General features: G+C 42.5%; 1 protein-coding gene across 4 annotated transcripts in view; it reads left to right on the plus strand.

Moving 5' to 3' along the window:
- Positions 1–26,930, plus strand: part of LOC106656865 (POU domain, class 6, transcription factor 1) — a 163,228-nt gene that overhangs the window by 124,631 nt on the left and 11,667 nt on the right. For 3 of the 4 annotated variants that reach the window (XM_014378024.2, XM_014378039.2, XM_014378031.2), the window contains exons 3-5: positions 4,743–4,802; positions 24,650–24,821; positions 24,915–25,235. In XM_014378024.2, coding sequence (XP_014233510.1) covers positions 4,743–4,802; positions 24,650–24,821; positions 24,915–25,235 — 553 coding nt within the window. The remainder of the gene's footprint in view (positions 1–4,742; positions 4,803–24,649; positions 24,822–24,914; positions 25,236–26,930) is intronic. The other variant, XM_014378047.2, reaches the window with a different exon arrangement.

Genomic DNA, 26,930 nt, shown 5'->3' on the forward strand with positions numbered 1-26,930 from the left:
TCACTCACACTAGAGAGCCCGGCTATACACGAGAGGAGGAAGATCTCGCTCGCTCCGCGGGGGTTGGGGATAATTAAAATCCGTTGATTAATATGTAAATTTAATAAGATTACTGTTCTAGGAATGCTCGATGCAGAGAGAGAGAGAGAGAGCGAGAGAGAGCGAGAGAGAAAGAGAGAGCAAAAGCAGTCGAGACTGTGCTGGGCAGCGGAGCACTGGCACACACAGGGACTTGAACGTGCGGCGGCCGTTTCTGTGCACTCGCTGTATTTCGCTGCGTACATACATACATACATACATACATACACATTTATACGTACTCCAGTATGCTCTCTCTGCTTTTGAAGCCCCTTATATATTATACGACTTGCTCCGCGAGCTTTTTTTTATCTTGTATACTTTCCTCACTCTCTCTCGTTGTGTTTTATTGGCTTATCTCGTGGTCACACGCATCACTTAGTGACCGTTTCAACGTCTACTTGTAGTAGCAGTAGTAGCTGCAGCTGTGATTTCACCCAACACCATTTATTAACACGCTCGATCGAATTTTCTTTACTTTTCTGCTGCTGCTCCCTCGTTTCTCTCTCTCTCTCTCTCTCTCTCTCTCTCTCTCTCTCTTTCCTCTTACCCGTTCCATCAATAATTCAGCATTAAATTTCATCGATATGTTTTCACCTTGGATGTGCTAGTCGTATGAATCACGTAATTAACTCGCGGGTAATTCAGTCGAAATTTTTCATACCGGTTTATAAATCGGAGTGTACTTTACGAACGCTCACACTGATATATGCACTTATTCGCATTTAATATTCGATACTAGGCTTGCGCTCTCCGTATCACGGCGTATACATAAATTCGTTTCATAATTTATGCTCATCTTTCTCACTATGTATTTTATGTGAGACGCCGAGTGAACGCCATAAATATAGGAGCTCTGGATTTTATAAGAAGCTTTAAAATAGACATTAAAAGAAATGATTGCAGTGTACTGAAATATTTGTTGGTTATATCGCATTGATCTTTCTGATATGCGATCTGATATGTTCATTGATCAATCAAACGAGTATCGTTCAATCGTTACAATTGTTTATTTTGAAATTGAATTTTCAAACTCAGTAGTACCAATCTATCTATCTATTCGATATAAAAATTAAAAAAATATGGAAAAGCAGATATATTATTAACGTTTACTAGTTAAAAATGTAAAGGCTAATATATGTTGTAAAGGCTTCAATAAAAGGACGATGAATGATGACGGAAAGCACGAACGTTTTTTTTTTCATCAACGGCATCGCCACTTTTATTTATTTTGACACGATTTCCGCATACATACGTATGTACATAATACATATAATTTGGTTACATTTACATTCTTTATTATATTTGGCACGAAAAAAGGAGGGTAGGTGGCCGCGCGTTGGTAGCGTCGGGGCCGCCGCCGCTTCTGGTCGAAACACTTCGCGCGGAAAAAGTTTAATCAAGCAAAGTAGACTTTCATGTGTTTTTCCGCGCTGTATAATTTTTACGCTTCGAAAGGTATACAATAAATAATTCAATTAGCCAAACGTTAAAGTGCAAAATCATGTGTCACACAACCGAGCGAACAGTCAGATTGTAAGAAATACACGCATGCATCATGTAAAACAGTTGAATATAAATATATCTGAAAGTCTGCGTATTTTCTTTGTTAAAATTAGCAATGTTTTATTCTTTCGTTTGGAAATAAATGTGCGCGATCGAGTTACGGGTGTGACCACTTCTTTTGCCGCGTGCTCGTTGTCATTTTATAATTTAACGAATTAAAACTTGTTTCGCTTCGCAGATGTAGTACTACATTATGTACTATACATGCTCACAATGTACATGCTATGAATTTTGTATCATATTTTATTGCCTAATGATGTAGATAATACATGATATCGCGTGCATAGAAACACTATTACAGATTGAAAAATGTACCAATTGCAGGACATATAAAAATACAATACAAGTTCCCTGGTAGAAATGCCACACATTAATTTGGTGCGCTAATAACCAAAAAATGACCATTTAATATATTCTAGAGTACTTTATCATCAACTAGTTTATTTTTAGCAATTGTTTCGAAAAATTTAAACCAGTTTTCAACTACATTTAGCCTTCATCACTAGATGGCAAATGACTTTATCAGTAAATCTGCAAGTGGTAAAGTCAAAATAATCGCATAAGTCGTTAAAATTTGATGATAGTATGTTGCTTCTTGTTTTTTCTTCTGTAAATGTGTGATTGGCGAAGCAATGTACAAATATTGAGATTGTGCATTGTCAAGGGACTTTATTGTAACTTATAACGCGTAAGAAAACAGTGCAGTGTGATTGAACCAAAATGTTAAACATAGTTGATATGAGACGATGAAATATTAGTCGGCACGATGATCGTCTGAGAGGTATTAAAATTGCGATTTGCTTATTATGCACGCGCAAGATACACTAGCCGTTCAAGTATCGTCCACATCGATTTATATTTTTTTGTCGGCGATGATTGCACGGCTCACGATACACGGAACATTGATCTCCGAGCGTCGAACGATCTGCCGCACGGTACCCTCTCGAGGGATGCGCCGAGGCGATTTCAATATTTTTTTTCCCTCGCGCACTTTGAAAGCTCAGCTGCTGCTGCTGCTGCGTGTACACGCACGTTACCTCCCATATATATATCTGTATATATACAGAGTTTGTACTTATACGCGCGCATTAATGAAAGCAACGTCGAATTTTCGATTGTTCGCTGCTTAGAGTGGCGCTCGCCACTCTGCTGCCGAATGGCATAATGAAGTCGATAAAAAGCCATGCAGCACTTTGAAGCGCGCGGGAGAAAGAGAGAGCGGCAGCAGCATTTGCAAATTAACGCTCTGCCCCGCTCGTGCGCGCTCGGCTCAGCCATATCATTTTGCTAAGTTAAAACTCATAAAGGTTGATATGATACGTAGAATTATAACATTTGGATAGACGTAGAGCAGGGGTAATTTAGGAGAATAATTTGGCACGGTACTTCAATATAACTTCTCTGCACTGTACATTATAGCGATAATAAATTCGGTCATTGAGTATATCCATAATTGACGTTTCGTGTTCTCTCGCGAAGCTCTTTATAATATACATTATATACAAATACTTTTACAAAAATATAATGCATGAATAATGCATCTAGCTGCAGCTCGCACATATCGATCCGCACAGATGAAAAAAAAATTATTTTGCATTCTAAAGCTAATTGTGAGCAGTGCAGTGCAAATTTCACCGAACAAAAAAAAATACGGGAACTACAGACATCTGATAAATACTGAAAGTCGCACTGTATATTCGCCCGCTGCCTATGTGTACCCCGAGCATTGATTGTTATCATTGTCCCAATGTTCATGAAACTGGATCCTATTATAGGTTCTGGCGCGCGCGTATGTACTTTTTCCCTTGCTTGCGCGCCGCTGCGCGTACACACAGCGGCAGCAGCGGCAAAATAAAACTTTACAATTTTAATTCGCACATTGTTGCGAAAATTATACTCGTCGCTGAATCCTCATGCAAGCCCGTTTCTCTCTCGCTGTCTCTCTCTCTCTCTCTCTCTCTCCGAGCAGACAGATCAATGGTTATGATATATTCTGTAGATTCACGCTGCAATTCGCAGCTCTTGGTAATTCGCTGCCGATTGCGATTATTAATGACTTCGTGTTTTTTGTCGTCGCAGCGTATTTACGCTGAACGTAATTTTTAGTTTCGAAATTTTTGCTCATAATCATATCAGTTATGCGCACTGTCGCGAGTTTGTAAAATGGTGAAGATAATAAAATTCGAAAACAGGCAGTTGAAGTTAGTCGTAATTTCATTGAATAATTTTTACCATACGAACCTACTAATAAATACTTTTCATAATAAGCTCTTTCGTGGACTTCAAGCTCTTTTTCATCTCTGCCTATTCTAACACTAAAATGCGCGCACGCTCACATGCTTACAACCATTCCTCACGGGGCGAGTGTATATTATTATACGTGCACACACATATATAATATAACGCACACTCTTGTGTAGTGATATAATAACATTAAGCTTTATTTAGGTGAAGTTTAACTTTAAACCATGACTCGGGCTCGCTCGCACAGCAGCAGCAGCAGCAGCAGTAGCAGTAGTAGTAATTATGCAAGAAGTGAAACAATGCCCCTGACCGCATGATATATTCGCGCGCGTGCGGGTGACTTTTTTGCAAGACAAAGGCCAGTAGCTAGCTAGCGAGCTAGCTACTTGTATCACGCTCTCTCACCTATAACCATGAGGCTTTTTCTCTTGACTTTCTCTCACTCTCCCAACCGACCCCTTGCTGCGTGCACTTTTTTGGTCATTATTACACTTTTATTTTTTTTCTATGTGTTAGAAGCACGGCGAAACTTTACCGCACACACACATAGTACGGCTACTAGCAGCTAGTAACCGGGCAGCCGTGCGGACCGGATTTAGTTATCTTTTTTTTGGGTTACTCTCTTAGCACGTTGGTGGAAAAGAATTATTTAGTCCATACTTTGTCCGTTGTGTATGAGGTGTATTGAAGATCTTTTGAGGTTTTTAATGTACTTGCGCGAGTGTACGAAATGAAACTTGGCATTTCGAGTTAATGAAGTAAATTTTTGTAACCAAATATTATAAATATAAATAACATTCAATACGTTTAAACTACTGGAGCTCATTTTCACGCCATTTTTTCTCTGATTTCAGGTGAGTTATCCGAATGGACCTCAGTCTTCAGACTCATTACTAAATGGGAAAGACTCACTGGTAATGTATTAACTCTTTTCTCGCAAGAATCTATTTTGACTTGTGTAAATTGGTGTCTTTTCATTTAGAATTATATATTTATTTTAAAAAAAAGTAGTTTCTCTTTAGTGGTGTTATTGTTTACTCATACTTTATGCTCGCATTCACTTGCTTCAAATATCAGCTTTTTTGTTGTCAATGGTTATATATGAACGGCAGTTTGGTGCAGCCCAAACGTAAAATAGATTTCAGTAAAGTCGATGTGAAAAAAAAATTGAAACTATGAATGTGCACATACGTATATGTAATAACGGGGAAAAATCGCTGGGCTTCGTGCAAAACGACTATATATAATACACACATATTCGAAGGTATAATACTTTCCAGCAGAGCGGGCTTATTTTTTTTAAATATAGCCCTTCGCGCGCCCATCCTAAACCAAACCACCCAGCCAATGAGTACGGATCCAAAGTCCGCCTGGCAATAGCACAACAAGTGTAAAGAATCGACGATATATATAGCACATACCCATACATGCCATCGGAGGATCGAAAAAAGAGTCAAAGCTTTCGAGGGCGCACACACGCCACTGGTCCACAACACACAACAACGTTCACGAAAAAAAAGCCGCTGCAGCAGCAGCAGCAATCGGGATCTTTTGTTTAGGGGCGAAAATTTTTTGATCATCATCATGGTCTAGCTCAGAGTAATTTGTTTAATGCCTCGGCCCCTCCGAAAGTCCACTCACACACAAACATACCCAAGTTCTTATGAAATGTATACGCTGCACCGCCTGCTCCAGAGAGTCGTACACAGAGAGAATGTATGTGTGTTTGTGTGTAGGTAGGAGAGGTCGAGGTGCATTTAAATTTAGTGGTCGGCGCCTAACAATTTTTCCACTGCTGCTGCTCTCGTTCGGTGTTCTTTGTCGTCGTCGGCGCTGTGTGCTGCTACCACCTCTCCTTTTCTCTCTCGTGGGTTTGTGTGTGTGTGTGTATGCGTGTACCCTTTCACGTGTGCGAATAACGTCGCTGAAACGGAAGCTCGTGGTGCGAGGTAAAGAGGTGCTTATGGTTCGGCGTGGAAAAAAATACGTCGGAATAGAGAGACACGCACACACACTGGTTTACCTAGAAAAGGTGTATCTGTAAAGGTGTATGGAAGCAACCGAGTAAAATAGAGAACAAAGAGATGCGAAAGAGCGAACGCGCGCGCGAGAGAGAGAGAAAAAGAGATCGGCCGCTTCGAAAACGGCGGCTGCTGCTCGACGGTTCGGTGATGCAACGCAAACGCACGTCGTCTCTGTATATACGTTTATCTATTCTCTTTCATCGTTTCTGGATAGGTGTACGGAAAAAAAATTGGCTCGCTTTCGTCCATTTGGTCTCTCGCTTCGTTTCTTTTTGCGGTCCTCTCTCTCTTCCTCTTGCCTCTTTCTATCTCTCTCGCTTATATATACTATATGTTAATCGATGTTTCGTTTTCGATAAATTCCCGCTTTTTACGATTATCTCTCGCGAACGTAGTACGAGCCAGCGAGCGCGTATCGGCCAAAGAGAATCGACTCATCGGTAAGTTTCGATAAGCTGGAATAAAGCCGTTGTTTTTATATTCATGCCAGACTGGCGGTATACTCGGACGCGTACAGCATAAAACAAGCTTTGCTCGAATTGAGCGACTGTTCGTGCGAGTCTCTCTCGCTCTGCGGTACCTCTTCTCGTGTACAAGAGAGAGTGTATATCGTATATTCGTTTCCAGGTGTTTTTCGAGGCGAGTTTTCGCCGCGTGCAGTCTATTTTTGACATTAGAGAGGATTATATTATATAGAAAAAAGAGATGGCTGAATAGAAAATTTCTATTGAGGCGTGTGCGCGCGCGCGAGCGAAACTTTGGACATCGGAGCTTTATAAAAAGAATTAAGTTGACGAACGGCTATTTTATGTACTTTTTCAGTGCTCGATGATTTAGAAAATAAATAATAAAAGAGCCATTTTCAATTTAATAAATTTCAAAATAAGTCATCGCTAATTAATAATTTTTCTCCAAGTGTATCATTTATAACCAAAGCACAGAAAAAGAGCAAAGAAAATAAAAATAAATAAAAAATAAATAAATCACGCTTTCCACTTGCCCGCAGTGTACTGCTACTGCTTGGCATTATATGCGCGCATGCATATACTACTCTCGCATTATACATCGAGCACAGCTCGAGCGTAAGTAATGAAACGTGTTCTCGCTCTGGCCCGAATATATATGCGCGCGCGCGCGTCTTTTGCGTTTTTATTGGCGAATAAAATTAGACGTCCGCGTCGTAGTCGTCGTCGTGCCGCGTCGCGGGTAGCAAAACTGCAGCAGCAGCTGCATATATATGTATGTATATATAATGTGCAGCAGCAGCAACACACAGAGAGCGAAATGCGTGCAGTGCGTTTTTAATTGGCTCCCGAAGGCCACGCGCGCGCGCGCACACACACATATCGCGAAACACGATTAACGCCGTGCTTTGGAGAGCGAGCGAGCGCGCGCCCTCCTACGTCCATAGATAATTGTGCAGACACGTCGCTTATATATACACACGTATAAAATGTCGCTCGGGTATATACCTTCCTCGCGCGCGCACCGTTTTCACTGCCTATAATACTTTGTTGTCGTCACGCACTTTATCTTGCAGAGTAAATTAGAATCTCCGCTGTATCCGTTCCTCGTGCGGACGAACTTTTAATCGCGTGTTCGGGATGAGGTGCGATTCTTTCACACTCCATAATTATAAGAATTTTTAATTTCGATGAAGCCTGCATCGCGTCGATTTGCATTATTGTTGCATATTGTCGGGTTGACTTGCAAGCTTGCGAACCCAAGCTTTTCAAAAACGCGGCTGGTTGAGCGACATGCGTATTGTGCGGTTGCTGCATCGGCTTGATTATATGGGGTGTCGATCGTCGCGATGCATAAAAAGGCCTCGTGCGCATCGCACACACATATAGCTATTATCTTCCCGAAAGAACTTTTGTTCGATTTTTGACTTTTTCTCTCTTTGCCTCAGTTCGAAATGTGTATTATTCAGGTAAGCTCTTTCGTGTGTTACGTGTGCGCCCACGCAAAGAGCCTCGTAGAGTTTTGTTTTTGAATAACATACACAGACACACACATAGCTGACGCGGGGAATTTTCTGTGAACGTTCGATGAGAAAAACAGAGCGGATTTTGGCCATTGATGCCAGCAGCAGCAGCCTGGCTCTCGTTTTGGTTACATAAACAATCATTGAATCGATGTCGAATGATCACATAGTTAATTAAAAGATCAGCATCCGTTCGCATAAGCCTCTCTTGAAATGCTAAAGCTCAATTGGATTTCTGTATGCGCAACCGCAACACTTGCTCACTCGTAGAGAGGATCCTGAATGAAAAGGATATTTTATAAAAGCACATTTACTGTCGTTATATTTATAAACAAGAGAAAATCGCTTGATTCCAGAATTAAGCTTATAGGCATTAGCGGGTCAATTAAAAATTGTACTGAACAATTAAAATACTTATTAATACAAAAAGTTTTGAGTGAGTATACTAGTTTGTAAAGAAACAACTACTTTACACTTTTACTATATGGAAAGTTATTCTTGCAATAACAATTCTTTATAGGTTTAAAGCAAGTTTACGTACTTTTCGCGGAATAATACGTGTAATTGAAGGTACACTGTGGAGAAGACTTGCTCTTGGCGTACCGGTATGTTAATGTGTACTTATGTGCTTGTACGTGTATACGTGTGTGCTTGTATGTGTGTGTATATAACTTGCAAAGCGGTAATGAGATCGCGATTCGAATTAGCCCGAGAGAAAATCCAGATCTCATAATGAGAGAAGGGTGGGAGAAAGAGAATATGTGTGTTTCCGTGTGTGTGAGTATAAAGTTGGCGGCAGGTCTAACCGTAGTAGTTACGCAAAGCAGCAGCAGCAGCAGCGCCGATTTGACAAAGCTAGTTAATGCACGCGAAGGAAAGTCTTTCTCGCTCATAAGGCTGGAAGGAGTTTTAGCCTGCGAGTTACACAGCTACGTATAACATTTGCTTGCGTACATACTTACTGCAGTTGCGTCTTGCGCGAATTCATTGACTTTGACGAATAAATTAGCGCATGAACACGGCGGAGTGAAAGAGAAGAGAGCGAGAGAGAGATGTATAAACACCCACAAACATACATATATAGAGTCACACGTAACCACGCTTCTCGAGCTCACAACTTCTTCCATTATAAATAACTATAAGCTTTTTCACAAAACGTTCTCTCGCTTGTATCACTAATTCGTATAATAAAGGCGCATTAAAACAATGGCTCATCGAAAATCTTTGTCTTTATCTCTTGTCAACTCTTGACTATCTTGTTTGTTTGTCGAACTTCCTTTCGTACTTTAAGCATCAAATTATGCTTCTCGTGCCAATTTCACTCTCACAAAAATTAATTACTATGGCTATTTCACTTTTTACTTTATTTACAAATTTCTCTACTGAGTATTTCGCAAATTATTTCATCACAAACGTGGGTGTAGCTGCATAGATTATAAATCAAACTAACTCTCTTTCTATCTGAGAAAAGCTACTGCAGAAGCTGTACTCGTATTATAAACAGTCAAATCTAGTGTACCAAGTCGCAGCAGATTCCACTCCATGTACACGTGTGATTATGATGCGAGCTTTGTAACTTGCCGTATAATAGGCAAAAGTAAGTTATAAGTACGGGGTGAAGAGAGAGATAAAAGTAAACTATAGGCACTGTGTGTCGCACAAGCTACTATCTAATTGTAAATTACAGCAAGATGCATGCGTGGAATATTAAAACCATTATTGTCATTGCATATTCATGTTCGTCTATCTAGGCATTATAATGAAAACCCACTGTTTGTCACCTTATATAGATTAACAGCATTCATCTGCTATTTATGTCGATAAACGCCACTGTAGGATGCCGATGGGTTCTTATTAATAATCCTTGTCATTTCTTCAATTTTTCTTTTTCATTCGAGTTTATTATTAATTTTGAATTCATGTTTATCTATCTATTATTATAATGAAAACCTACTGTTTTTCACCTTTAATAGATTAAGAGCTTTTATTTCGTTATACCAATAAACACTTACTCGGGTGCCAGGAGTCTTATTGTTCCTCCATATTTTATTTTAATTTTTCTCCTTCATAAAAGTGCATTTTTACTCTTCAAGCTTTTATTGTAAGTCAAAATGCATATTAGTGACTAGGGATTGTGCATATGGAGCATGAAATGCCACATCTCGAATTATGTTTCGAGTGATACTCTCTAGTCTGTGCATATTGGCAGCACGACGCTCATGAACAGCTCATTCATTAGGGATGCAATTATCATTGAACTGAAGCGCTTACATAAACTGGAAGTTCTTAACAAAGTGATCAAATGCACTAATCGAGCCGTGTCTTCCACGCTCCAAAAGCCAAATACTCGTAACATTTGATTTTTGCCATCCAAGCTAAGTACCGAAATCGAATGAATCAAATAAATATCACCTGTAATGTAGTCATATGATAATGTATTGGCCTTGCTGGTATAGAGCTCCAGCTAAGCGAAGCACCCTGTGCGACCCTCGCGAGCGCGTTAAGTCTCATAGAGCTATAGTATTCTCGCGCAGTGCGTAATTAGATACCTTTGTGCAAAATGAATACTGTTAATTAACGTACCTAAAAAGACATTAAACCTAGCCAAGGTGTAGCCAGGGAAGATGGGTACACGTAGGTAGCAAGTACGCGGCTGATGCCCGGCTAAGTATGGCCTCCGCACCCAGTATAGCGCAGAGCCGAGCGCATTAGCCCCTTAATTTATACCGTAAATAAGCGATTTCTCTTTCCCACTTCGCTATTACTACTGTACACTTGCACTCTCTCTCTCTCTCTCTCCTCTAGTTATGCCAGGAGCCAAAGTTTATACTTAGCAGTCTGGTTTTATAACGTATGTAGGCACGAGCATGTGTTTAGCCCGTCTGACTCCCACGAACTTCATCTCTGCATAACATATATTTCAAACATCTCACGCACTTTTGATCTGACTTTCTACGAATATATTCTAGGGGGAATAATTTTTAAATACAAAAAACATTGTCAATTGTTGCGCGTTATAATCCACGCATTGTTGTTTGCTCATGATGCTTTATGCCTGCTGGCGTACTGCAAGCTAACCCGTGCATTTGCCTCTCTTGTGATTCATTTGCGACGATTTTCGCAAGAGACTTCGTATGCACGTCTTAAAAGCACCCAAAAGAGATACGCGATCTAGCGCACAAGCGAGGGTGAAACCAGAAAGAGAAAATCTGCAAAGAGTTACAGGCAGATATTAATTGTGTCTTGATTAATTAATTTATTCGAGCCCAAGTTATACATATATTCACACGCAGTACCGCCGCAAGATAGACTCTAGTAGTAGCGTAGGCGCGCCACGCTGCAGCAGTAGCAGCAAAAGATTGTCTTCTTTGCGTGGCGGCGGCGTTATACAGCGCGCCGAACAGCCGAATCAGACGGAGACTGAGAGAGAGAGAGACTAGAAACTCGGCAGCCGGGAATTTCTCTTTTGGTTATGGCAATTACAATATGAAAGGCGCATAAATCAGCAGCTTTAATTAACGCGTTATTATTATCATGATCATCATCATTCTCTCTCCCCTACATGTGCAGTCGCAGAGTCGCGAAATTTAAGACGAATTAGAATATTCCGGATGATAATAGACGCACGTGCTTGCGCGCGCACACGACTTTGGCTCAAGCGAGTTCCCTTGTTTTTTTCGAGACAGGGGAAAAAAATCATTGATTCGGAGCCAAGTCTGCAGTTGATTGATGAAAAAGTTGTCATGTAATGTTGGTATCACAGTAAAGTACGTTGGTGAGTTATTATTCTGCGAAGCGGCTTACAACGCAATAATACGAGTGCAGCGCAGCAGAATTTTACAAGAGTAACCGAGATAGAAAAGTTTGAATGCAGTAAGATTTACTAAAGCAATTATTGTTGTATGAGAAAAAGAGTCGTATGAACGTATTGTACGCGCATTCGAAAAATCGTTGATTCTTTACAAATGAATGATTCATCGATTGCTTCGCATTAAGTTGTTCGTGCAATGACACGCATAGGGGCTCACATGGACGACATATACTCGATGCCATATTATGATTATAATGAGGAACGTTTACCTTCTATACGTATACCCCCTAAGTATACAATACGCGAACTAAAGTACATTACATGTGCTGCTCAGTGCCAATGCGCTAATACAAGCGAATTTACAATTTTCTACCTTAATAGCGAGTATACGAGCGAGAAGGGGGTATGTAGCATGCAGATTTGTTGAATTGACGAATCGTCGATAACGCTCGCAATGTGCTGTGCTCGACGATTGAAATAAAAGAAATAAAAAAAAAAGAAGAAATCATTGGCAACTGTGCTCGAGTTTAATTGTCCATATCGAGCGAAGGGAAATCATGCAATAGGGCACACGCCTCATCAAAATAAAAATAAAAATGAAATGAAAGAAAGAGCGAACGTCGTACTTTTATTCGACCACTAACGCAGTTACGCATCGCTTGACTCCCTTCGCGCGTCGAGTGGGCGTACTGCTAACAGAGTCGGGAAAAACTTTTAATTTCTTATCACTTTATATGTCGGTTTTTTTTCGCTTATTCATTTCACGTTTTCATCTTTTTTTTTCAAATTAATATATTAAATTAAGCAATGCACATTTATTGAAATGATTGCGATTAGTTTTCAATATTATCAAACACCAATAGTACGAGGAAACTATGAGATTATTTTTTAATCATTTACTCGATCCTAGTAAATTATTCAATTCTAAAAAATGCCCCGTTTTTTATTGATGAAGAAAAATTCATACGAACTGATTGTAATTAACTGTAAGAAAATTCATTAATGCTCTCTCCAAGATAGTAATGAATTTTTAATACTGACGACCTACTTGAATCTCAAGCGTCGGTGTAACTGGGACGATATAAAAGAATCAAATTGAAAATTTCCGATTGAAAAAAGGTTGTAAAAAAGAACAGAAAAAGTAAAGCATGGTGACCCAGCTAATCATTGAGTTGCAAATGCACAGGCAGTAGTAGCAGCAGCAACAGCTGCCGAGGCTGCAGAGTGAAACTGCTTGACTGTTATTGTTGAGCTTATACAGCTCATTTCCCGGAAAATTCACTCCCAAGCATAACGTAATATAGAGACTGTATATATATGGTATACGTGGAGGGCTGCTGGCGCGGCAGGCGGCATTCTTCGAGCTCTCCTCGCGCGCTCACATAAGCCCTTGTGCTTGCAGCACGCGTTTATGCTCCGAATGTGTGTATGTGTGTGTATGTGCGAGCGTCGGGCAGTTGGTATATGAATGCGCATATATAGCCATCGTCCGAAGGCGCTGGTATAGAGTATTCCCAGCGCTTGCGATCAACGTAATACTCTATACTTCAGCCGCTGCTGCTGCTGCTGCTACTACTACTACTGGGCTACTTGACGTATTTCAATTAACCTTATTGCCGCCGCTGCTGCTGCGCGCTAGTTACGCCCGCCAAATGTCAAACAAGCTTCGCTCTCTCGCACTCGCCGCCGATAGTAGTGGTAGTAGTAGTAGTAGTAGTAGTAGTACGTGTCTAAAACGGTGCGAGCTTATGTGTATACGTAAGCTCGCACACATACACACACGAATATATAGTAGAGAATGCATACGAGAGCAGACGCTGGGTGCCATGGCCCATTGTTCTTCACGCCCGAACTGCTGCCGAGCGCGATCGACGACGACGACGACAACGACAATGACTCGATGCCACTTTCCTTCCCTCCGCGTATTATTATAGATCAGGCTCTCGTAGGTCCAGTATATAGTGGCGAGCGCGATGGCCATTATAAAGCCCAAAGAAAGAGCTTTTCCTCGTGAGCGCTTATGAGATATCGTAATGCATAAGAAAATGAGGGCTGAGCTCTAAGTACCAGTCGGGCGCTCTTACGCATGGGTTGCTCGGACTATTGCCCGTAGAGCTAGACAGACGCGCATACATTTGCACGGTGTGTGTGTGTGTGTGTGTGTACGTGTGGGTCGAGAAGCTGCGTCGCACTAGCAGTAGTGTTGCGCGTCGAGAATACAGTATATAGAAAAGCAGTCTAAGCAAACTTAATTGAATCCCGGTCCGAATGTATAATATGTAGAACTGCTTGCATAATGTGTATCGTGCATGAAAGCAGGCAGCGGCGGCGTACTGGCGCTTACAGTGGCTCTCATGGTCTCGTCGCCCCGTATACGTACGCGTATCTATAGCACATGGCATCCCTTGGCACCTAACGTAGCAGCAGTAGTGGTAGTAGTAGTCGCTTGCCTAAGCGTAATAGAAGGACCACTGAACCACTACACCGCTGCTGTGTGGTGCGAGGCTCGTGCTACTACTACTAGTCGCGCGCGCGAATTAGATATACAATAATGTAAGCAGAGCTACTACTACTCCGTTGCGAGAAAGGGGGTGATGGTGCCGCCGCCGCCGACGCTGCTGCTGCTGCTGCTGGTGTTGGCGCACCGATGCTACTATACTAGCTCCGTGTTGCTTTACTATAAGGTCATGTATATTCATGCTTTCGCCTACTCGCCTCGATCTTTTCCTCTACTACTACTACTACTACTACTACCCCCAAAGCTGCACACTCTCCCCCTTTCCGCCTTTACTCATACCGCTTAACGACGACTGCCCCTCACACACACACACACACACACGCGCGTATATATACAAACCCGTCCATATATTTCGAGCAGTTCGTCTGCATAAGTTGGCTTGTCCTCCTTTCTCCAAATCATACTCTGAGGAACCTCGAATAGATTCGCTCTTCCTTACTATTGATTTTCAATTGTGGGCATTCTTTATTCGTAAAGGGGAAAAAATATTTTGACCTTCTAATCCTATCATTGCTTCAATAATACATTTCAAAACTTGCACATAGTAACTAAACTTTTGTGTTTCTTACTTTAAATTATTTAATGTTAATTATGTTGAAAATGCATAATGTATTTCTAATGTAGTTTGACTTTCCTAGCCAGCGCGCACTAATTACTTTTGTTCATCGAATGTATTATTCAAGCAATGTATGAAATATGTCAACTTTCGTGGCGTAGAGCAGATTCTAAGACTCGTCATTGTAAACTTCATTTGTACCCTCGAAATTGAACGAGCTTTAAAAATTGTATCGTAATTAATTTTTTTTCCAGTAACAGAGTAAATCATATAATAGTACACATTATTCAATAGAGAGAAACATCCTAGCGCAGGGAATGCATAAAACTTGTGCGTTATAGCTGAGGAATTCTTGCGATTCCCCCTACCCTGACATGAAGCTCTTCGTTTTACCCATTCATGAATTTCAATGGCTAAAGTATTCATTTTGGGTAGCTGAAACTCATAACAGTTATGATTTTTTTCAAACCTGTCTAATTTTAGAGTCTTGTTTTATTATCCTGAAAATTTCTGCGATCGAAGATGTAAATTACAAATGGATCGGTATATCATCATTGCGCAATATCGTTGTTTACAACGGAGCAACGGTGCATTTGCCTTCATAGTCTCGAGTTAGCTTACCGAAGCTATGAATTAGTTGAGGTTAGTGTGCAGGACATATACACACACCTACACGCGACGCGCAACAAATGCAAGTAATGTTCCTTTACTCTCGCCCCAATGAGAAGGGGGGGTCATTTAATGCACATTACGTCGCGTGATCCACAATTCTCAAAATAAGTCGCGCTCCGCTTTAGTTTAGAATATCCGTAATATAACAGAGACTGAGACTGGGCTTGAAAATCGCAAAATACTTAGGCGGCGTGGGTGTGTGAGTGCACCTCTATGTACGTCTTGCGCGTTCTCCTGCCCCGCCGCGTACACAACACTCAGCATTTGGATAATCTACCCTCTCTCTATCGCTCCATCTAATTTATGTTTGCACGTGCATAACGTACTACTTGCCCACATGCGCCCCTGTGTGTGCCTGCTTACTTTATATATACCGCGTCTGCATAATGTTCTTTCGAGTGACAAACGCTCATTTGTTAATTCGCGCGCCTCGGAACGCGCCGAGGCGCGCACAGCTCTCGTTCTCTTTCTGTACGCCCTGCAAGTAATGATATATAATTTTTGCACGCTTTTGATCGACGTCTATACACTTACGTATATGCACTGGTCTCGCGCACTCACACACCTTCGTGATCGTCCTGCCTTTTTTACGTATATTTCAACGCTTGTCGATCGATTTTTGTATATATTCAGCAATTAAGCCAGTTGGACTATTAAGAGTGATTACGCAACACTTTTTAGAATAATTATGTTTATTCAAACTTTCTTCCATTCTATGTTTATTTCTATGGATATTCCTTTATTTGACAGACTGTATGTTGCTCTTGTGTAGTATACGGTGTCAATTAGAGGCTATAAATGAAATAATTATTGATCAAGTGAAACTTTTTCTTCGACCTATTATCTCAATTAATACTCTTTGATAAAATTACCCTTAGAACTGAGCATTTACAAACCAAAAGTGTACCTTTTTTATAAACATTTTATTGACTTATGATTCTTCACGTTCTATATAAAATTCCTGAAAATTATTATTTAAACACATTTTGAGTAACATTCACAAAAGTATAATTGCTTTATTTGTGCCTTGATTTATACAATTATTTTTACTTTGCCACTTACAGATTTGCAGAAAAAATTTACTTGCCATCTAGCGGTGAATGTTCAAAGTAGTACTATCGGATTTACAGTGATTCAAAACTAGACTAAATTTATTGGAATAATTTAATTCTGAATTGAATTGTCATATTGGGTCATATAAAATAATAACAGATAAATGGCCCAACTCTGGACAATGGTTATGTGTTTTAAAACATTTGAAATGATTGTTTTTTTATCATTAGCCCAATATTAATATTAAGCATTTCTGACAGGGATACATTGAAGGGCATAAAGATTATGCACCAATGTATCATTATGCTCAAATTGTATTAAAATATAACCTGTCCTGAAAGTATTTTTCAAAATAGTAATCCAGCGCATGAAACATTTGCAAAAAAGTAAAGTATTCCTCATGAAGTATACTATCTCGATGCAATGAAAAGCTCAAATTGTTTCGCACTTTCAGGTCGAGGGTAGTGCACTTGATAAACATGTATACGCGAGCACGCGGGTGCTACATTATCTCCACATAAGATGATAAGCACGCGCGTAATTAAGCTTTGAGCTTTCACCGATGCAAGCTCGCTTCGGATACGTGCGAGTGTATACACACAGAGGCCTCCCACAGAAATGGTACGCGCGGCTAAATATAAAAACGTATCGTGTGCGTGCGCGAGCAGACGTGCGCTGGCAAAAGGTAAAATTCGCTGAAGTAATAAAAAGTTAGATAAAAACTTGAAAAGTAGCGAGGGAGGGGGGCGCGGCCGCTTGCGAGTCAGAGAAAGGCGAGAGAGAGCGAGGGCAAAAGCGCGTGGCACAAAGCTCTATTTTGGTGTGTGCGTTTAAAATCTCGAGTGTGTGATACACTCCACCTGCCGCTGAAACTTACGCGCGTTTATTAAAGATTATGCGCGCGGCAACCAGCAGCAAGAGCAACACTAGATTACCATTGCCCGTGGTGCGTTATCTGTATAGCCGCGCGTATTATAGTGACGCGCATAAAGCACAACATAGCGGACTCGAGCTTTTTACTTTTATGAAGTTGTTTATCCGTCCGTGTGCCTCGTTATCCTGTCGGGTTGTCCTTTTTTTCTGCAACTATAACTCAGCGTGTTATTTATTTCTCACATATGCTTGCTGCTGATGCATTTTCTTATATTTATAACATTGAACAAATACTTTGTTCGCTTTTTCATCTTGTCCTTTATCAAAATCAGTGCAGCAGAAGCGTATCAAACGCTACAATAGTAAAGTTGAAAGCGAAAGACGTGGTCGTTATATATAAATATCCATCGCATGCGTCGAGAGATGCGTGATCATCATCGTAGTCATTAAAAATATCGGCTACATGTGCTCGTGTGCGCCTCGCAAGGACATTACGGATCGATACGCCGGCATAATTTTGCCCCGTGCTACGTGCATGTGTGTGCTCTTATGCGTGTGTGTGTGTGTTAATGCAAGGGTGCGGATTAGCCGTACGCGTGCGATAGTACAAGCGAGCGATGGGCGAACAACTACTCCGAGCCAGTTTTACGACGCGGGGAAGGGAAGGGGTAGGGGCGCTTGCTTTGCAAATGAAACGATCGTAGGCATATGAGAGCGAGAGAGAGAGAACGAACGAACGAACGAAGAACCCTTTTCCTTCTATTCTCGCACCCTTTAAGCCTACTGCGCGAGGGTGGAGGGTTGGGTGGGGGGTGGTGTGCGAGTTGAGCGAGAAACATTAATATCGTGAAATGAAGCTCATTTGCATATAAATAAGGTAGAGTGAGAAAAGGAAAATCTAACTGTGTGAGTATCCTAGTGAACCTAGTGAAGGTCTGTGTGTGTGTGTATGTGTGTGTGTGTGTGCGTATACGAGGCGAGAGCTAGCCGGAGTAGTAGCCAGGAAGCAGCTCTCCTGGATATAAATGTGTGCGTGGACAGCAGAATGAACACTTTTTTTCGGGCTCTATTTAAGTCTCTGCGTATGTGCGTGTGTGCGTGAGTATATGCATAGTTGGGCTACATTAATATCGAGATCCATGCTGGTTACACGTTGTATATTATGTATATTTATACACGCGGCACAAATAATATTACGACTTTTGTCGGGCCTACTGTACGCAACGCTACGCCAAGTTCCAAGTGTATTATATACGTCGTGGGTGTGTATATAAGTGTGTAAGGTAGCCGTGTTGGAAAAAAAATTCCTCAAATTTATGCATGGCCGAGCTTTATTATAACTTTTTCTCTCTCTCTCACTCGCGGAACGGCACGGTACGGTACGGCACCACCTCCACCACCAGGAAAGAGGACGTGCGATATTATTATGATAAATTAAAACCCCCAAGTTTCTCTCATTATCATTTAGCGTTCGTTCCTTTTTACGCGCTCTTTCTTTCTGCTCGAGTGAAAGGGAGAAGTCACTCAAAGTCTCTCTCTCACTCTCTCTCTTACTCTGGCTATATAGGGGGTTAAATTATTGCGCGAAAAACGAAATTTTGCGCCGCGCCGTCCGCACCCATCCCCGACCTCGTGATCATTGCATATACGTATATAATAGTGCACACAGTCTTATACACACACGCGTACTCACACACGCACGTGGATGAATAATAATGTATAAAGTGAGAGAGAGAGAGGAGCGAACAGTAGCAGCAGCAGCAGTAGCGCGAGTAGGGTACAGAGATTCCGGTCTTCTGGAGATTCATCGTTTCCTACGCTTCGTCGCCTCGGTTACTATCCCCCTTTTCAAATTACAATCTGACGCGCCCCTTTAACACCGCCAGTGCAGCGGCTCTCCCAGCAATGACCTTTCCAAATTTCTTGGATGGCCGCTGGGCGACCGACGGCTGCTGCTGCTGCTGTGCGGCGTAATTATTATCATCGCGTCGCCCGTAGATATATATATATATAATACCGAGGATCCATGGTAAAATGTTGGCGACGACGACGACGTTGGGTGCAATATTGCGCGCGCCCTGGCATAAATCCATAATCAATAATAACTGCGCAGGATAACAAACAGAAGCAGCAGCAGCAGCAGCAGCAGAATCTCACGCGGAAACGTCATGGCGTATCAATGCATTAGCCTTGCGCTTATATTGCTACTGCGTGTGTGCCTTTGATGGATGAGAAACGGATCTGCAGCAGCATGCGGCCTCGGCGAGGCTAGCGGTGTAGTAGTAAATACGGCTGGATTATCAGATGGAGAGCGGCAGCCACAGCGGCAGAAAAAAATGAAATTTTCAGCCAGTGTGCCTCTCTCGTGCACACCTCGCGCGCGTTATGTACATTAATGATTTGGCGAAGGGAGGCACGCGCTGCTATTGCTGCTGGTGGCAATATTTGCAGGGTAGCAAAAGAGAAAAAATGGCCATTAGATACACTACTACCCCTTTATTATTGCTGTCTCTCTATACCTCTCTCTCTCATTATTTCAGCCGCACAGAGCGTCGCACGTGTTTGTGTGCATCTACACACATACGTAATGGTACACACACATACGCAGTGTATATAAATACCTATACATAATGGAGCTATACATAATGGTCTATGCGCCCAACTTTTTTCCTATCGTTTATTAGCGCAAACAGATATTAATGTATTTTTACGCCGTACACTTCGTTTTCGTCCTTGTGCCCGCCGTGCATTGGTCTCTGTGTGCGCGTATTAGGTTCGGGGAAAGTATCGTCGTATCTTCCTATACATATGTGCGATTGTGTATATGTCTATGTGTGTATATATAAAAGGCGAAGCCAAATCCAATTACTTTTATTCGGACGAAATGAGTGCACACCCACATAGAGAGCGAGCGCGCGCGCGCGCCAAGTCATTAATACTAATCAATGGCTCTTTTTTTCTCGCCCTCTCTCTGTGCTGCGCGCACGAGTTGGGCGCACTGCGCGCACGTAGTGAGTAACACGAACAAAAAAAAAGAGGAGAGAAAAAAACGCAGCCGATAGCCAACGAGGAATTATCCATAACTCCGTGAACAGAGAGAGAGAGAGAGAGTGAGAGCGGGAGCGTAAATGACTTTATTTCAAAAAATTCGCCCTCTCTTGTACTACTACTACTCGCGTATGCATCGAGTCGCGCGCGCGTTAAAAAATCCCCGAGCGAGTCGATAAGTAATGTTTATTGTTGCATATCCCAGTGTCATTTTTGCAGCTGGCCCACTAGTAGCAGCGTCTATGTAGCAGCGAGCGAGCGAGCGAGCGCGCGCGTAATACTACTGTGACAATACAGCGCACTTAGTCTCACTCCCTCCCGCGTTTTTTCCCTTTTTTTTTGTTTCGTTGTTGCAAAGCGAGCGGCAGCAGGGTCAGCGCTTTTTTTCGCACTCTGTGTTTTTAGTATTACACACGCGAGTAGGAGGCGCGATTATTTATCGTCATATATAGATACACGAGAGCATAGAACCCTCGCAGTTCTCTACAAATGCGCGGGCGGCAGTTGCGCGCGGGCGGGCGACGATTTTTTTCGTTATTAACGGCTGTCCGAGCGTTGTTGTACGCGCAATACGCATGCCGATCCCTAGCTCGCGAATTGACTTTTTTTTTGTTGTCGTCACACACGTGAAAAAGCGCGTTATATAACGCGTATTTATACTTATTTGCGCGCATTGAACAGCGCACCAATGGTGGAAATGGCTTGCACCCCGGCCCAGGCGCACGATATCAGCTATCGGAAAGCGAATTGGAAATATTATTATAGAGCGCGAGTTGCCGAAAAGAATAAAATTTGTTGCGGGTGTGCGCGAGGCTGCAGGAAATTAACAGACGTGGTTCTATATAATACACAATTTGCATATATAGATATTCGTATCTTGCGTTGACATTTAATTAATCAAGTACATTATAGTTAAAAGCTATAAGTCATCGCGATGCTACTTAATTATTTACGCGCTGTGGTGCACGATTCATAATCATAATTTCTATGACTCTACTCTATACTACTGCAAGGCTGCAATTGGCAAAGAATGTCGCGTTGCAAGATCATCAATCTCTTTCCCGCGTGCTGCGGCATGAACGCGTTGACAATGCGTAATTATGTATTGCTGCACTTACACACGTTCGAATTAGCGGCTGAACAGCGAGCGAGCTTTTATATATACCGCGGCTCGCGCGATTCTTTTAATATACAGTGGGCTCGCTGGCTCGTTTTATATAAAAGCTTCGCACGGGGGCATTGTCGAGCTTTCGGCCATTAAAATCGTCGCGACGCGACGCGGCAATCGGCAATCGACAATCGTTCGATGATCTTTTTTTTTTCGTTTTCGTGCTGCGCACAAAAGTGCATTGTACGGTGTCGTCGGTGGTAATACTCTAATTTGCGAAAATTTCGATGCTCTCTCTCTCTCTCTCTCTCTCTCTCTCTCTCGATCGCTCGATGACTGTTCAATGCAGCTGCAGTCGCTGCGCTGCTCTCGTATAAGAATGCGAACAAAAAGGGAGAGCCTGCATGGCGCGGCAAGGGGGCTGCTGCTGCTGCGAGCTACTCTGCGCGTAAAGCAACTACATTTATTAACGAGAGAGAACTCGGGTGCAGCGCGCGCGACTGAATATATGTGCACTCGCGATCTTCGGCATCATTTTTTACATACACAACGGAAAACGGCAAAATGCAGTATGCATTGGGATACGTGTATTATATACGTATGAGTATAATATCTGATAAAGGTCGAGCAATTTTCAAAAAGCTCAGCCGAACTCTCTAGCGCACACGCACAAAAGTCCCAGTGTTTTATTCTGATTTCATTTATGTATGTTTGTGTTTCCCCCCCTTGTACACATATACCCTCGTGCAGTCCTCGGCGCGGTGAAACCCATGATGCCAAACGTAAAAGAGAGAGAGCCAATTCCAAATGCACCCGCGTGATTCGTTCGAGCTCCACTGCTACGAAATCCCGAGCGCTGATTTTTAATACAATACCTGCACATCGCGCGTAGCATATATATTCATCATCACTTTTCATAAACATGAATAGGTAGCGCGAGGCCAACCAGCAGCAGCAGCAATTGCAGAGCTTTTTTTTACTTGACCCTCTTGAGCTCTCCGAGTCTTTCACGTGGTGGTGGTGGTGGTGGCTCGAGTTTTGTAATTAAAGCGCTTGGCAGAATCAATTTTTCATCGATATCTGGGCGAATCTGCAGCAGTAGTGCACGACTCTCCAACTCGCGGCTCACATACACATATAGTAGCAGCAGCAAGTAAACTTATGCATAGCGTCCAAATATAAATTAAGTATACAGGCGTCTCTTTATGCATCGCTTCTAAAACCGCTAATCTGTATCCGGTCGCGCGCTGCAAACGCTAAGGCTATATATATGTAACATGTCCCGGCGCATATTTCCATGCGATATTATGCAAAGAGGCCGCGCGCGCGCCCGTCGGTTCGCGCTGTTATGTGCCCGCCTCTGTATGTATGTATGTGCTTGCTGCACATGGGCAGTATATGCCTATACGTCGCGGCTAACCACATACGCGTGCTCGCATATCCAGCTTTTGCGCGCTCTCCTGCGAACGCATTTATAATACATCCCTCTCCGCACCTTATAATATACACAAGCCCCCAGCACATGGATAATAAGCAGTTATAGCTGTTCGGAGCTCGACTCCGGGACCGATGAAACATCGGGTCGCGCGCCGCGCATCGCGATCAGCACGAGATGCGCGGAACGTGCAAAAAAAAAGGAAGAAAGAAAGGGAAGTGTGTTCATGGCTCCTATCGGGTTTTCAATTTGTTGTATGTATCGTGATAAGTAGCGGCTGAATAATTTTCGGGCACCGCATCGAGGTGAGAAGTTCGTCTTTACACGTTTAATTATAGCTATACGTGAAAAATTGGTCTCGCGAGAAACTTAATACGCGTTGAAAATTGCCCGCTAAATTCACAGCACGGCGATGATCGTAGCGGAATATATACTTTCATCGACGCGCGGATATTATGTATGCTACATAAATGCGGCTCTCGCGAAACGAGCGCACGACGCGGAAAACCATCGTGTATCTATTCGGCATATCTCAATCAGTATACTGCTAATTGCTTCCAATTTCAGATAATGTTTTTCAGCGATGTAGGCCACACATAGCCGCACACAGTGCCGCCGACGTCTCAGCTGCAAGCAAGTCGGGCACTGCCACATAGATGCGGCCATGTGATTTATATTGATTTCTTATTACGTCGATTGCTAACATCATGCAAACAGCTCGTATATTATAACTCTTGCTGCTGCTGCTGGCTCTTGGGTTATACTTGGGCGGCGGTGGCTAATTATCCCTATCGCGCGAGCGCAAATTCAAGAGAGAAAGATGCTTGATAATTTCGGCTTCTCTCTCTCTCGCTCCCTCAAAAGGGAGAGAGAGAGAGAGAGAGAGAGAGAGAGAGAGAGAGAGAGAGAAAAGATTGTCGAGCTTCGATAAGAGCGTCTTTTCGCGTGTGTATACATGTATATACACAGCTCGCTATGCGGCGGTGGCGGCGACGGTGTGGTCGCTCGGGCATTAAAAACGTTCTCGCGTATCGTCATTATGTATAGCAGCAGTTCGCAGCGGCGCGGCGACTTCGCGGACGACGATGATAAATGAGTCAATTCAAGCTAATTAGCGTGACTCGATTTGCCGTAATGATAAGTTTGTAAATGAAATGAGAGCAATGAGATCCCCCGCCATATTTTCGTAGCCCCGGACAAAACGACTCTACGTTTTTATTGTAGAAAAAAACGTCGTTGTCGTTGTTTCTTAAGTTATCAACTTTTTTTACATCGATTTACGTGTAATTATAACTCTTTATTATCAAGTTTCTCAAAGTGATTATTTTGTTTTGAAAGACGTTTATACCTGGTTACAACAATCATTTACGATAAAAAGACATAATTCATTGAGCTTTAATTTTCAAAGCATGATGAGATTCATAATTGTCCTATCACAACTAGAGAGTACAGAACTTGAGCAAGATTGTGGTTGTGTAAAGATCGCTTATAACAAATTGCACCTAAACTCTAGTTGTAGAAGCGTCTGTAATTGTAGTTGGCTGATGACTATTTTTATAATCTTTGTTAATGCATGAGTAAAATGGTGTAGGTGAAAATTTTAATGACATAATAAGATAAATGAGCCGAATTTCGAACGACTTACTCAAAATTTTCCTACCCCTCGTTTGTTACAGGACAGTGACAGAAGCAGTAGTGGCAGTCCCGAGCCAACGTCGGGCTCTCTGCACGACCAAATACTGCTGGAGGGTATGAGAAATTCCCGGAAGAAACGGCGCAGTCCTTCGCCAAAATCGATGGAACAGGCGAAACGCGCCGCCCAAGCGCAAGCTCACCTCAATGGCACAAGTACGTAACATTTTTTCTTAATTGTCTCTTAAATATAATTTTTATAAACGTACAATTAGATGCTATAACGAGTACTTTGTATTTTCAAAATAGTGGCAGGCATGGTGACGCTGCAAAATCTTCAAAATCTGGCGAATCTTCAGAATTTGCCGCAGGTCGCGTCGTTCGCGGCGGGCCTGCAGGGAATTTCGTCCGAGCTCACCAACAATTCTCTTATCAACGCACCTCTCAATCTGTCCGTCACGTCGCCGGGGGCCGTACCAACGACGCCATCGTGTACCACGGCGCCAATGGCGACGCTGACCCAACTTTTGGCTCAGCCGCAGCCGATCGCCATGCCACAGTTCATCCTTACGTCTGGACAACTGGTGCAAGGTATACAGGGTGCGCAGCTCATCATACCAACCTCGCAAGGTCAGTGCTTATTATTTATTTGCAGCTAACATATATAATATGGCGAAATAATGTAGAATTAATAGATTCACGCCAACTCTCGTACTAGTCCGATATTATACACTTTATGCATTGTCTATACAAAGGTCGATATGCCAGAGTGGCCCGAGCCTTTCGTTCACGCGTGTATATTATATGTGGAAGCTAAGTTCGTATTTCGTTTTCGAATCCGGATGAAGCTCTCTAATCATAGCTCGACGGTGGTGGCGTCGTCGTCGATGCTCTGTGACGGCCTGCGCATAATATTACGACACATACAATCGAGTTTGTATTATATATATGCAAGCGCGCGGGAGCGCGTAATATCGGCTATCTCTCCTTTATATACGTATACAAGGACGCGGGCGTATATCTACCCGAATATATAGTGGGTGTAGTGCTGCAGCCTGGCACGCTCGCTGCCGCTACATCCTCGTCGTCGTCGTAGTCGCGATGCATGCATACTTATATACACATCGTAGTACGTAGGTATATACGAGTGTGTACTCGTATAGACGTATAGGTGTGTGTGTGTATACGTGAGTTGGCAGCTGGGGAGGAGAGGCGGCTTGCAAACTCCTGCAACTAATTTCAATGTATAATTAACGTTTCTCAGCTATACCCCCATATAGATATATAGCATAATAGCGGTGGTAGCGATGGTAGTGGCCCCGGCACATATACACATACACACGACGTGTATATAGAAGTCATTTCTTGTCTACAAGCCATCGTTAGCCTGCGAGCCCGCAAGTTCTCACTCTCTCTCTCCCCAGTTCGCTAGCAGCTAGCCCTCCCCTCCACTCTTTATGGATGTATAGACACAAGTTAGCATTAGAAAACATCGTTCCTCGGACATGCAACTATTAATTGCGCTCCTCTAGCTCCCTCCTGCTCTTTCTCCTTCTCTCCCCCGCCCATCTTCCTCGCTGATGCTCCGCGCGCCGGAGAGCTTAACTTTCTTAGCAATAGCTCCTTCGCTGTAAGAGACCGATTCTACGCTTCTCTCTCGCTCTCTCGCTCCCCCACACGATATAACTTCGATATAACTTTGACCCAATCGAATTTAGAGAAAGAGAGATGTCTTCGTAAGGGTCAGTTGCTATCCATCTCTCTCTCTCTCTAGTATATCGACGAGTATATGAGCATCGCTGTATAGATATGACGGTTTAGCCCGAGTTTATTACTACTACAGCACCTCCATAGCATATTCTACCTAGATATTTATTCAAATTCGCTTCGGACTGATGAATGCACCACGCGATTTAGTAATACAACTCAATTTTCAAGACTCTAGATACCTAGTGTGAATTGCTGCCGCGCGATCCTCTTTGATTAAAACGGAATCGTTTAGTCATTTTAATATTTACTGCGACGCGTAATGAGGTCGGGAGCTAGTTTTCTCGTGATTATTCAATTTCAACGCAGAAATCATCTAATCGTCCACAAAGCTAAAATTCCTGGGCATTGAAACGACCATTTTCGAAGTTACATTATCATAAAGTTGATTGGCAAGCAGCAGCAGCTGCACAAGCAAAACTGCTATAGTACCGTGTGCGTGGAAAGCATAAAAGAGTTTGCGAAAGCTCGCACCACATACACGTAGACCACATAGAACCGCACGAAAGGTAGAGAGAGAGAGAGCGAGTGGGGAAGTATAGCAGCAGCAGCTGAAGT

This window comes from Trichogramma pretiosum, unplaced genomic scaffold, assembly GCF_000599845.2.
Source record: "Trichogramma pretiosum strain Unisexual culture from Peru unplaced genomic scaffold, Tpre_2.0 scaffold1, whole genome shotgun sequence".
In the NCBI taxonomy this organism is placed as follows: Eukaryota; Metazoa; Arthropoda; class Insecta; order Hymenoptera; family Trichogrammatidae; genus Trichogramma; species Trichogramma pretiosum.